This window comes from Nerophis lumbriciformis, linkage group LG01 (genome assembly GCF_033978685.3).
Source record: "Nerophis lumbriciformis linkage group LG01, RoL_Nlum_v2.1, whole genome shotgun sequence".
NCBI classification, from domain to species: Eukaryota; Metazoa; Chordata; class Actinopteri; order Syngnathiformes; family Syngnathidae; genus Nerophis; species Nerophis lumbriciformis.
Window position 1 is genome coordinate 30,293,061 of NC_084548.2, and position 14,440 is coordinate 30,307,500.

Below are 14,440 nucleotides of genomic sequence, written 5' to 3' on the forward strand. Positions count from 1 at the left end.
GGCGGAAGGCGGGGTACACCTTGGACAAGTCGCCACCTCATCGCAGGGCCAACACAGACAGACAGACAACATTCACACTCACATCCACACACTAGGGCCAATTTAGTGTTGCCAATCAACCTATCCCCAGGTGCATGTCCTTGGAGGTGGGAGGAAGCCGGAGTACCCGGAGGAAACCCACGCAGTCACGAGGAGGACATGCAAACTCCACACAGAAAGATCCCGAGCCCGGGATTGAACCCAAGACTACTCAGGACCTTCGTATTGTGAGGCAGATGCACTAACCCCTCTTCCACCGTGCTGCCCTAAACAATGGAAATGTATACTATAATTCATATAGCAATACGGTCTCACTGCACAGCAGGCCAGCAGTTAGCCGAGTCATAGCGCAATCCATGGTGAGGCTCAACTCAGTGACGTGCCTCAACTGGCTGCTGACTCACCGCAAGTCTCTTCTCAGTATTTGAACGGCAAATGTGAAAATTCAGCTATTTTGAATAAAAATAATCTAAAACTGGTGAAGTTAAAATGGAAAATAACTTTAAACTATAATCACTGGATACATATAACAATTTAATAATTTTTTTTTCTTTTTACATTTTTTTTCTTTCCATGATGGCACGTGAGGCCCTGCCTCACCTGCCTCCCCTGACTGCACACTGCACCCTGGACACAAACTATTCTCCCCTCAGGAGACTACGGTCCATCCAGACCCACGCCTCCTGCCACCTGAACAGTTTTTTTCCCTCGGCCATCAGGTACATGAACAATAACTCCTAACAGTAGCTCCTTTAAATTCCTTCTAAGTCTATAACAAGATCTGATAGCTCAGTTACAGGTCTTGTTATTACCAAATCTGTGTTATGTTTTATGTTGCACGATTGCACCAAGAAAAATTCCTAGTTTGTGAACCCGTTCTCAAACAATGGCAATAAAACTATTCTGATTCTGATACACGCACTGACTACTACCAGCACACAGCTGGCATAAGTAGGCCTAATTGCAGATCTGAAACAGGTGTGCCTCCTGGTACTGCCCTTCACCAGACTGGCAACCAGGAAATGAATAACAGGAAAATACCACAATATAATAAGAGTGACATAATTGGAAAACACGACAAATAAACCTCGGACTAAACAATGTGGCCCCCAATACAATTTAGTTGAATATCCCTGCTGTCAGTTGTGGAAAAATGGCCTCCGGGCTGCGCACTTTGAGCGCCCCTATGCGAACACCTGAGCTATTTAGAATGACTACCTACCAACATGCGAAATACAAATGTGATTTATCACCGTGTAAAACCAAAATGTACAATAGAAAATATAATTTATCACAGTATAAACCCCAAATGTGAGATAAAAAGAAATATTTATCAAGGCGTGAAGGTATGTTGTGTTGTCGTAGAGTGTGTACACCCCTGGCACAGACTCACTTAGTACAGGCTGATCGCAGTGGGAAGCTGGAGCTTCAGTATCGAAGGCGCGTCATTATTCCTCCCTCTCTCCTCCTCACTCGCTTCTGTTACACCTTCTTGTACACGGCTGTGATATCGATCGCCTGGCCATTGTGTTGTCGCTCCGAGGCACCGTTTCCTCGCCGACTTGGCCGCATTTCGATGTGTTTGCTGTCGCCTGCTGCTTCCGCCACTGACCCATGTCCGCGTGCATCCCGCGTCCTGCCCGCGCCCCCGCTCTGTGGCCGCCGTCACAATGTCCACTGCGCCCGTAGACTCGCTATCCGCCCTGGAGAGCGGCCCCCAGTCCCACTATTTCCAGGTATGTGCTTTTGGAGCTTTGATGGCTATGAAATGATTGTTGTGAAATTAAGGCGTCGCATTTTGGCAGGAAGCTACTTTTTTCATAGAAATGTCTGCTCTTGATGCCGAATCGGTTCAAATCAGCAGTGTGGGGGCTTTTATAACCACAAATATCACATTGGTGCAGTTCCCCATGCTTATGAATTGTGTTGGCTATTTACTAGTGGTTCTTCATGTTTTGGTCACACTTGAGTGTATTTTAAAGAAGCATAAAACCACTGTTGTGATCTACTTCACCTGTAGCCCATACACTGGGCCTGTAATATTTAAAATCTTTATTGCTGTGTGTTTATGAGGCCTAACTGTCAACTGCATCACACCGGCTACATCCCTAATACGGTACTTTCTGATTCGGAAGAAAAAACACTGCAATTCAAATGCACTGCAGATACTTTCCACCAAAATATGTTATTTTGCTCAGAGGATAACATGTCCTGTTTAGGGATGTCCGATAATGGCTTTTTGCCGATATCCGATATTCCGATATTGTCCAACTCTTTAATTACCGATACCAACCGATACCGATATCAACCGATATATACAGTAGTGGAATTAACACATTATCATGCCTAATTTGGACAACCAGGTATGGTGAAGATAATGTACTTTAAAAAAATAAAAAATAAAATAAAATAAGATGAATAAATTAAAAACATTTTCTTGAATAAAAAAGAAAGTAAAACAATATAAAAACAGTTACATTGAAACTAGTAATTAATGAAAATTAGTAAAATTAACTGTTAAAGGTTAGTACTATTAGTGGACCAGCAGCATGCACAATCATGTGTGCTTACGGACTGTATCCCTTGCAGACTGTATTGATATATATTGATATATAATGTAGGAACCTATTAATAACAGAAAGAAACAACCCTTTTGTGTGAATGAGTGTGAATGAGTTGGGTTGGTTTGGGTTGGTGCACTAATTGTAAGTATATCTTGTGTTTTTTGTGTTGATTTTATAAAAATAATAATAATAATAATTAAAAAAAAGATACTGATAATAAAAAAAGCGATACCGATAATTTCCGATATTACATTTTAACGCATTTATCGGCCGATAATATCGGCCTGCCGATATTATCGACATCTCTAGTCCTGATCCAGCCAAACTCCTTCCATCAGTGGCGGCATACAGAAGAATGGCAGTCAATGTTTTATGCATTAAACATGCTAAAACCCAATCTGATGTAAGTCAGTCTATGCTAATTATCTGAATGTCAACATATTATCTTGGTGTAGTATCTAAACATCTATCTTACTTTGAATGAATTAATATTAATTTCAGAATATTCAATGTTGACAAAAAACAAGATTAACAGAAAATAGCCCTGGGGATGTAATTTAGACTAGGGTTGCAGCCATCAATGATTCAAGTTATCGAGTTCGATTAATCGAGTAATCGGATAAAACACACTTTATAGCAGGGGTCGGGAACCTTTTTGGCTGAGAGAGCCACGAAAGCCAAATATTTTAAAATGTATTTCCGTGAGAGCCATATAATATTTTTTAACACTGAATACAACTAAATGCGTACATTTTTAAGTAAGACTAACATTTTTAGAATATAATAAGTCTCTTATTCTTTTTAATAACATTATTCTGAAGCTAACCAATAATAAATAAAATATTTCTTACCATTAATGCGACTTCTTGAACAGGTGCGCTAGAACATGGATGGATGGATTAAAAATGCATGAGAATGTTTTATATTTTGAACGTTATTTTTAACACTGTTATTACCAGCGGAATTATTTGTTACTTATCGTGTTAAGCAATGTCAGCTAGGATTTATCTGAGAGCCAGATGCAGTCATCAAAAGAGCCACATCTGGCTCTAGAGCCATAGGTTCCCTACCCCTGCTTTATAGCATGAATGTGTAATATAGGGGCAATTGTTGAAATAAAAATGTTTTCTGCTTGCGATACCCTTTATTTTTTTTCCCGTATAAATGCACATCATCAACATTAAAATTGCACTTTTACATGTGCATTAATACAAATTACAAGAAAATAACTCTGATAACGGCACCCACACGCCACCGCTCTCATGTGCATTCTATTACAGCAGCCGTGCAGAAACCATGTTGCGGGTAGGGATGTAACGATATTAAGACCAACAATATCATTATATCACATCATTATCATTAGTATCGCGGTATTGTTGAATGTTCTCGAAACATAGACAAACTGAAAAACTTTAGATGTTTTTATTAAATAACTAAAATACATAGATCCATTTTTAGAAAGCCCACTATCTTGCATGTTTTGTGTTTCCTATGCATTACTGATAAGAATGTTGCAGCGAGCGCTGTGGTGTCCTAATACAGACTGTCGAGAGTTTTACCGCGGTTATCAATAATACCATTTATCGTTAAGTCCCTAGTAATGTCAACCTGACTTTAAAGGGGACCTATTACCGTATTTTTCGGACTATAAGTCGCAGTTTTTTTCATAGTTTGGCCGGGGGTGCGACTTATACTCCGGAGCGACTTATGTGTGAAATTATTAACACATTACCGTAAAATATCAAATAATATTATTTAGCTCATTAACGTAAGAGACTAGACGTATAAGATTTCATCGGATTTAGCGATTAGGAGTGACAGATTTTTTGGTAAACGTATAGCATGTTCTATATGTTATAGTTATTTGAATGACTCTTACCATAATATGTTACGTTAACATACCAGGCACGTTCTCAGTTGGTTAATTATGCGTCATATAACGTACACTTATTCAGCCTGTTGGTCACTATTCTTTATTTATTTTAAATTGCGTTTCAAATGTCTATTCTTGGTGTTGGGTTTTATCAAATAAATGTCCCCAAAAAATGCGACTTATACTCTGGAGCGCCTTATACTACGAAAAATACGGTATGATTTTTTTCCTATGTTTAAAAGAGTTCTTTTTGGTCTACATAACATGTAATGATGGTTGTTTGGTCAAAATTTTGCATAGATTTTGCTGTGGAAACATATCTTCAAGCTAGGGCTGGGCGATATGGCCTTTTATTAATATCTCGATATTTTTAGGCCATGTCTCGATATTTTATATATGCTCATTTAAAATGAGCATATATTAATGCAGTATGAACAATAATGTTTTAATGTAGACACATACAATCATCATACTGCTGTGATTATATGCATTAAGTGTTAATTCAAGGCTAAGTCAAAATATCGAGATATATATCGTGTATCGTGACATGGCCGAAAAATATCGAGATATTAATAAAAGGCCATATCGCCCAGCCCTAGCTTGAAGGTATGTTTTCACAGCAAAATACAGTTTTGGTAAATTGACTTAGTTGTGATTTCCTCTATCACAACTAAGTCAATTTACCAAAACTGTATTTATTAAACAGTTATCAAGCAGTGGCACAGACATTCATGTCATTTCAAAACAGAAAGTGCAAGATTGTCAGACATTTTAAAACAAGCTATAAGTGCACTTTTGTGCATAATGTCACTAAGATGACATATCAAAACAACACTAAATTAAAGTGTACTTTTTGTACAGAATGCGACTACAATAGTTTAAAACAAATAAAGTGCACTTTGTGCATGATGTCACACAAGATATTTAAATAACTGTGAAATAAAAATGAGCTGCATAGTAGGTTCCTGCGGACCTTATCTCCTTCTGTTGTTGACTTTTTTTTTCATACGGTGTTGATCTGGAAATAGTTGCTTCGGCATTTTGTTGGTGTGGCACCGAACGGAGATGTTGACATGCAGAGTTTCAAGCACTCTTCATTCTCTAGCGGGTGACTTTTCAAATGCTACATTAGCAGTGCTGCTACTTTTTGTAGCAACGCTTTTGCCGCATAAATGTTGAACATATTGCCGCTTGAAGCCAAACCACCGCCAGACGATGGATCCCGTGCTGTTTTTCGTGGTAATTAATTCTTTCTCCATTTGTTACCAGATTTGCACCTTCTCTCTCTCGTATTACCACCCGCACCTCACCGTTAGCATCACAGCTAACGTTACCATGTCACTACCTGTCTGCTCCGCCGGAGCGTGTGACGTTGCACGCGTGACGTATGTAAGAAGGTGCGCTTGTTTAAGTCTCTGTGAGAAGGAGAGACAAGAAAGAGTGGGAAACGCACGCAGTGTAATGCCCGCAGCTAAAAGCAACTGCGTGAGAATGTATACTCGAATATCACAATATAGTCATTTTCTATATCACATAGAGACAAACCCGCGATATATCGAGTACATCGATATATCGCCCAGCCCTACTTCAAGCCACACTTTGGTTGCCTCTGGAAACAAGGCATTTTGAGAGGCAGAGGGAGTTGTTAAGATGCAAATTAATCCCTCTTAACCTCGCTCCCTCACGCTGACTGAACCTTCGTCCCTGCTCCGGTGGCCATATTTGTTTGAGAAGTAAAAATATCTTATTCTAAGTATAGTCAACTTTTGAGCTGCAACATGAATGGCAACAGCGACTTACTTTAGCATTCAACCATATACTGTATGTACGAGCCAGAGTCAGACTCGAAGCAAAAACGAACCGAAGAAGAAACTTTAAAAGAACAGCTTGAAATGAATGCATCTCAATGGTTTGTATTATGTCTGTTGCCCCATTAATCTTATCCTTATAAGTAGTTTTCACGAAAATCATTCATTATATTCCCGGAAGTTGTCCTACATTAGAAGGCTAAGCTATAAATCCATCCATCCATCTTCTTCCGCTTATCCGAGGTCGGGCCGCGGGGGCAGCAGCCTAAGCAGGGAAGCCCAGACTTTCCTCTCCCCAGCCACTTCGTCCAGCTCTTCCCGGGGGATCCCGAAGCGTTCCCAGGCCAGCCGGGAGACATAGTCTTCCCAACGTGTCCTGGGTCTTCCCCGTGGCCTCCTACCGGTTGGACGTGCCCTATACACCTTCCTAGGGAGGCGTTCGGGTGGCATCCTGACCAGATGCCCGAACCACCTCATCTGGCTCCTCTCGATGTGGAGGAGCAGCGGCTTTACTTTGAGCTCCCCCGGATGGCAGAGCGTCTCACCCTATCTCTAAGGGAGAGCCCCGCCACCCGGCGGAGGAAACTCATTTCGGCCGCTTGTGCCTGTGATCTTCAAGATTCAAGATGCTTTATTATTGTCCATTCTTTAACATGTACAAGACACATAAGAACTGAAATTTCATTTTCGGCACAGTCCCACTAAGAGCAGACATACATTACAAGGGGACAAGACGGGACCGCCAACGGATCAGCCACTTACAGCGCTCCTTAAAAAAGGTGGGAAAAAGGTGACATTGGGAAATGGGGAAGAGTAAAAAAAGTATCAGTCTAAGGCTGGACCCTCGGGAGGGGTTCAGACTGATTCCAAGGAAAAAACCTCACATAGCATAGCACACATAAACATGATACATGTAATCACAACAACTCGAAACAGAGGGGGGGGGGGGGGGGGGGGGGGGGATTTGGGGCCCTGGAGGCCGGCTGCCGCTATAAAGCGCTACTCAGCCGTCCACAACCCCGGAGGAATTAAGCAGTGGTGAAGGCGTTGATTGGGGAAGGGGTGGGTGCGTGCATGTATGCCCAATTAACTTGGGTGAGATGTTGAAATGTTTTTGTGGACTGGGGCCAATCTCAAAGTTTGACACCAGGTGTTATTGAAAAAAAGGAAGGTGAAAAGCGTCCATCGTTGAGTCCTCTGGGGAGTTTTTCAGAACAGCCTGTTTCTGATAGCGTCAAGGCCATTCGAGGGAGTCATATCGTAGATTAAGATGTTGTTTTCTTCGAGCAGTCAAAACAATGACATTCCTGCTCCGTGTCCGTGCTGTTCTCTCAAATTCAATTTAATTCTTCCTTCTCAGCAAGCTTCTCCATGATGAGATCCATTTTGCGATTCAAATCAGAAATCGCCACAGTCTGTGTTCCCACAGCCCAACCCAATCCTTCCATTGCGATGAACAGCTGTTGGGCTCCTTGAGTGGCTGCCATCGTTTTCCGAATTTGACGATACACCAGAGCAATGCCCAGCCCAATCAGCGGGTGCCCCGCGATCACGGTTCCAAATAGGTAGATGTCTTCCACGTCCTTGATGGAAAGGACTGAGAGGCACATGATTCTCCATTTATCCCAGGAGTCTCTCACGTACCCCGCAGCAATGGTTCCATCAGGGCAGCCAGGCTCCCCCGAACCTCTTTTCCTTGTCGAAAAGACTTTGTCAATTGCGTCGAGAGTCCAGCTGATCATATCCATGTTTGATGTTTAGATTTGAGGACAGCGCAAAGAAAGAGGCTTCAAAAAAGTTCAGACAGGACAAGGACACGAAGAAAGCAAGCAGGGAAGGAGGGAGCGGAGAAAAATGCGACCGCCCTCACCAAGAGGCAAGACAGATAATGATAATAATCTTGTCCTTTCGGTCATAACCCAAAGCTCATGACCATAGGTGAGGATGGGAACGTAGATCGACCGGTAAATTGAGAGCTTTGCCTTCCGGCTCAGCTCCTTCTTCACCACAACGGATCGATACAGCGTCCGCATTACTGAAGACGCCGCACCTTTCGATCTCACGATCCACTCTTCCCTCACTCGTGAACAAGACTCCGAGGTACTTGAACTCCTCCACTTGGGGCAGGGTCTCCTCCCCAACCCGGAGATGGCATGCCACCATTTTCCGGGCGAGAACCATGGACTCGGACTAAACTACACTACAAATTGAATTAACATTGCTTGCGTATCATTCAAATTGACAATCTACTGATATTACTTTACGTTTCAGGGTCTTCTCCATTGCCATAAATAGTAGTTACCGACTGCGCCCTTAAAAGTAACTTTAAAAAGAATACATCTTTATATTGCCGCAGGTTTGTGAAGCAGGACTCTTTGAAGTGTTTGCCGCACTCGAAAAGCTACTTCTTCCCAGTTGAAGTCACATTGCCGCAAAACGAAAAAGTTAGCCAGGCACTATTTAGCAGAGGTGGGACCAAGTCATTGTTTTGCAAGTCACAAGTAAGTCTCAAGTCTTTGCCCTCAAGTCCGAGTCAAGACAGGCAAGCCCCGAGTCAAGTCCAAAGTCAAGACTGGAGAGTCTCAAGTCAAGTCCTAAGTCCTGCATTTTGAGTTTCGAGTCCTTTCAAGTCCTTTTAACCACAGACTAATATATTAACACAGATTGTGTATGCTTTTCAAACGCTGTATTTATTTATTAAAACACATGCATTTTAAATTGCAGGAAAGAAAATTGTGCTGACATTGCACTTTATAATAGCACTATTAACCAGTCATTTTAAACATTAACTCATTCCTTTACAGAACAAACACATTGAAAAATAAAGTGCAAATGTACTTATTTGTACAAAAGTGTTAACATTGAAAAAACATGACATATACGTGAACATAACAAAAAAGTTGTACTTTTTATATGTCAGGGCCCTATGCTGCATTGCATTTGCAAAAGACCAAATTAGCCAAGAGTCTGTCAGTCATTTGTGCACGATGGGGGCGTAGTATGATGCCACCATGGCTGAAAACTCGCTCCACTGGAGCACTGGAGGCAGGCACTGCCAAGACTCTCATGGCCACTCGGAACAGTGAAGGAAGAGTCTTCATGTTCAATGCCCAGAACAAAAGGGGGGAGAGAGTTGTTTTGGGTTGGTGCACTACTTGTAAGTGTATCTTGTGTTTTTTATGTTGATTTAATTAAAAAAAGAAAAAAAAAAAATTATTTCTTGTGCGGCCCGATACCAATCGATCCACGGACCAGTACCGGGCCGCGGCCCGGTGGTTGGGGACCACTGAGGTAAACAACCAACAGTATGTCAGAAAGCTAGCTAAAACGGTACACATATTCATAATATAGTATACATTTTAACTGACCTTTATTTGACTATTTTTGTCTTTTTTTAGGTGGCTAAAATACGCGGTGCTGCTGACCGCCGTCTAACGTTACGTGTGATATATTGACTAACGTAACCCCGCTTAAAAAAAATCACTGAACAAAAAGTATGAATAAGGTAGTGAACTGCAACAGATTCCCGTGTTTGCAATAACGTTATAACGTTAGCAGTGAGTTTACAGCCTCACTGATTTAACTACACAGCAAATAAAAGTCACGTTACTTAGCCAATAAACGTTATCTTACATTCAAAACTTACCGTACCTTTGTGCAACTTCAAATGCCGGACCAAGTTGGAAGTTGTTGCCTCTCCATCAGTAATTTTCGAACCGCATGTGTTGCATACTGCAAACCGTTTTGTGTTGACCACCTCGTAATTTTTATACCCAAACAAAATTATTTTAGGTATCATTTTTTGTTCACTGGCATGTGGTTTGGACATGTCTTCTTCGTTGGTTGTCCTGCAATTTGATTGGATGAATGCTGTGTGATGAAAACAAAGTAGATCTAATTTGATTGGCTGTTGTACTGAGACCACACCAGCTGACACACGCAACGCTGATAGACAAGTACACAATGAAAAATACGGAGCGCTCCCGAATAACTTTTTCATCTTTGGGTTTTGGGGAAAGTAGCAAGTCATGTCAAGTCATGTCAATTCAAAAGGCTCAAGTCCAAGTGAAGTCACAAGTCATTGATGTTAAAGTCTAAGTCGAGTTGCAAGTCTTTTTACATTTTGTCAAGTCGAGTCTAAAGTCATCAAATTCATGACTCGAGTCTGACTCGAGTCCAAGTCATGTGACTCGAGTCCACACCTCTGCTATTTAGTTCTTTGGATTAGACTGGAGGTGTGTGTAGTGACCTGTATTGGTTAATACAACCAATAAAAAATGTTTTTCCTTCGGGTCGAACATGCAGACTACAAACACTGGTGCATAAATTAAAAATGGCGGATTCGCGCAAAGATCCTCGAGTAAATTTCTACTAATGAATTAAAAACGATACTATACTGCCTTTGAAAAATACCGGTACATTTTTTCCCCCTTCGCATGCTGCCGTGCGGCGGTGACGTACAGAGCCGGGGCTCTTTTTTTTTTTTTTGTCCTGTCCAACCTCTCAGGCAAATCATATTGTTGATGTAGATGCCCATATTTGCTGTACACATTTACTTTACAAAAGAGAAGTGTGGGATCCTTCTCTTGTTGCCTTATTTGTATTTGACTTTTTAAAATTGATTTATTGAATGTTTGGCGCAGCCGGACCGGAGCAGGAGGGGATAGAAAGAAGAAAAAAAAGGAAGACAGCGGGGGGAATTGCAGGGACAAGACAGAGAGACAACAACAACAACAACAGAAAAACATCAGCAAATACGATATGTACAAATATGATACGAAAAGTGATAGCAAAGAAGCAGTTAGTGAAGTATATATGAATAAAACAGAAATGACAATGAACATTATTACACTACAAATGGAGCTTAGAAAAAAACCAATAGAAATAGCAATATTGATAATGAATGATAATATCAACTTATTTTACAATAACAATAACCTCAATACAATTGTTTCAAATACAACAATACATATATGTAATTACTTGGATTACAAAAGAAAGCAGAAAAATGGCAACCCGCGGCTCTACAGCCGCAAGCGGTTCTCTGGTGCAGCCCTAGTGGCTAGTAGATTTTTCAAAAATGTATAAAAATGGAAAATGTTTTTTGTTTCAACACGATTTCTGTAGGACAAACGTGACACAAACCTTCCCAATTGTTAGAAAGCTCACCGTTTAATATGTTTGTGTTTATACTGATGAGAGTATTTGGTGTGCGCAGTTTTGTCCTACTAATTTCTGCGGTCCATGAACACACTGTAGTTGTGTGGACTGTGACGCAGCAGGTTGTTTACATCAGGGGTGAGGGTGTGTCACTCGATCAGGGAGGTATTAAAAAAAAAATGTATCTAAAAATTACTGATCATCAATCTTCACTACAATGTCACTTTCATCACTTGGTTAACATTCACGGCCATAGGCGCCGATCCCGTGGGCACCCACGTGGGATTGATGGCACCTTTTAATCTTGAACATAATTTTTGATAACTCAATCTTGTTGTTAATTATGTGGCGAGTTTGGTCTGTTTTACATAATAGAAAAGTGACAGGTCATAGAGTCTATAACAGTGGTTCTTAACCATTTGTTGGAGGTACCGAACCCCACCAGTTTCATATGCTCATTCACCGAGCCCTTCTTTAGTGAAAAATAAAATGTTTTTTTTTTTTTCAGATTCAAGACAAAGTTATATGTTTTTGGTAACACTTTAGTATGGGGAACATATTCTAAGTAACAAATTCTTAATTTAGAGTTATTTGGTCAGGGTTAGGGTTAGGGTTAGAGGGTTAGGGCCAGGGTTAGAGAGTTAGGGTTATAATAAGGCCATGCCGAATAAGGCATTAATAAGTACTTAATAATGACTAGTTAAGAGCCAATATGTTACTAATTTGCATGTTAATAAGCAACTAATTAATGGTGAATATGTTCCCCATACTAAAGTGTTACCATGTTTTTTTACTGGTGCACAAAATGAACCGTGCATGAACATCACCTTGTTCAAAGAACAAAACCAACACAGTGCATAAACTCACAACAAATTACACACCTGCAAATCAGTCTGACTTCTGCTGTTGTCGTATCCGTAATACGCCGATAGGGAGGAGTTTTTATTTACACGATGAGTCGGGTGTGTCTTGACCTCCGCCGAACCCCTGAGCCCAACTCACCAAACCCCTAGGGTTCGATCAAACCCAGATTAAGAACCACTGGTCTATAATCAACAAAGCCTAATCAGGTTTACATTGTGCCCCCCAATGAACTAACATCACAATCACCTTGACTTTGATCACATTGCACACGAGCGAATGAAGAGCATACTTAGTCAACAGCCATACATGTCACACCCAGGGTGGCAGTATGAAAAACGCCAACACTGTCATAAACATGTGCCATATAGTGAAACCACACATGACAAACACATTTTGAAAGAATATTTGCACCACAACACAACATAAACACTACAGAACAAATTCCCTGCAGCACCAACTCTTCCGGGACGCTACAATATAAACAAACGCCATTGGTGGATCGATACCTAACATCCACTGTAATGCTACCATGTACAATAGCGTATGTAATCGATACTACTATGATTACATCGATATTTTTTAACATCACAACATCTTCTTTTGTTTTTTTTAATTTATATTATGTTCATAAACTCAGGAAATATGTCCCTGGACACGTGAGGACTTTGAATATGACCAATGTAGGATCCTATAACTACTTGGTATCGGATTGATGCCCAAATTTGTGGTATCATCCAAAACTAATGTAAAGTATCAAACAACAGAAGAATAAGTGATTATTACATTTTAACAGAAGTGTAGATAGAACACGTTGAAACAGAAATTAAGCAGATATTAAGAGTAGTAAATGAACAAGTACATTAATAACTCATTTTCTACCACTTCTCCTTAATAATTCTGACACAATAATAGAATGATAAATGACACAATACTGTATGTTACTGCATATGTCAGTAGTTGTGTCATCGGATTTGCAGCCTCATGTTTTGGACACTCGGGTAAAGAGAGGGGCGGAGCTTTCTACCGATCACCACCTGGTGGTGAGTTGGCTGCGATGGTGGGGGAGGATGCCGGACAGACCTGGCAGGCCCAAACGCATTGTGAGGGTTTGCTGGGAACGTCTGGCAGAGTCTCCTATCAGAGAGAGTTTCAATTCCCACCTCCGGAAGAACTTTGAACATGTCACGAGGGAGGTGCTGGACATTGAGTCCGAATGGACCATGTTCCGCGCCTCTATTGTCGAGGCGGCTGATTGGAGCTGTGGCCGCAAGGTAGTTGGTGCTTGTCGTGGCGGTAATCCTAGAACCCGTTGGTGGACACCGGCGGTGAGGGATGCCGTCAAGCTGAAGAAGGAGTCCTATCGGGTTCTTTTGGCTCATAGGACTCCTGAGGCAGCGGACAGGTACCGACAGGCCAAGCGGTGTGCGGCTTCAGCGGTCGCAGAGGCAAAAACTCGGACATGGGAGGAGTTCGGTGAGGCCATAGAAAACGACTTCCGGACGGCTTCGAAGCAATTCTGGACCACCATCCGCCGCCTCAGGAAGGGGAAGCAGTGCACTATCAACACCGTGTATGGCGAGGATGGTGTTCTGCTCACCTCGACTGCGGATGTTGTGGATCGGTGGAGGGAATACTTCGAAGACCTCCTCAATCCCACCAACACGTCTTCCTATGAGGAAGCAGTGCCTGGGGAGTCTGTGGTGGGCTCTCCTATTTCTGGGGCTGAGGTTGCTGAGGTAGTTAAAAAGCTCCTCGGTGGCAAGGCCCCAGGGGTAGATGAGATCCGCCCGGAGTTCCTTAAGGCTCTGGATGCTGTGGGGCTATCTTGGTTGACAAGACTCTGCAGCATCGCGTGGACATCGGGGGCGGTACCACTGGATTGGCAGACCGGGGTGGTGGTTCCTCTCTTTAAGAAGGGGAACCGGAGGGTGTGTTCTAACTATCGTGGGATCACACTCCTCAGCCTTCCCGGTAAGGTCTATTCAGGTGTACTGGAGAGGAGGCTACGCCAGATAGTCGAACGTCGGATTCAGGAGGAACAGTGTGGTTTTCGTCCTGGTCGTGGAACTGTGGACCAGCTCTATACTCTCGGCAGGGTCCTTGAGGGTGCATGGGAGTTTGCCCAACCAGTC

General features: G+C 41.9%; 1 protein-coding gene across 1 annotated transcript in view; it reads left to right on the plus strand.

Annotated features, from left to right (window-relative positions):
* The first annotated feature begins 1,463 nt into the window (after positions 1–1,463).
* The window catches only part of LOC133618619 (voltage-dependent L-type calcium channel subunit beta-3-like), a 65,099-nt gene continuing 52,122 nt past the window's right edge, over positions 1,464–14,440 (plus strand). Inside the window, exon 1 of the mRNA XM_061979153.2 lies at positions 1,464–1,775. Coding sequence (XP_061835137.1) covers positions 1,710–1,775 — 66 coding nt within the window. The 5' untranslated portion in view covers positions 1,464–1,709. The remainder of the gene's footprint in view (positions 1,776–14,440) is intronic.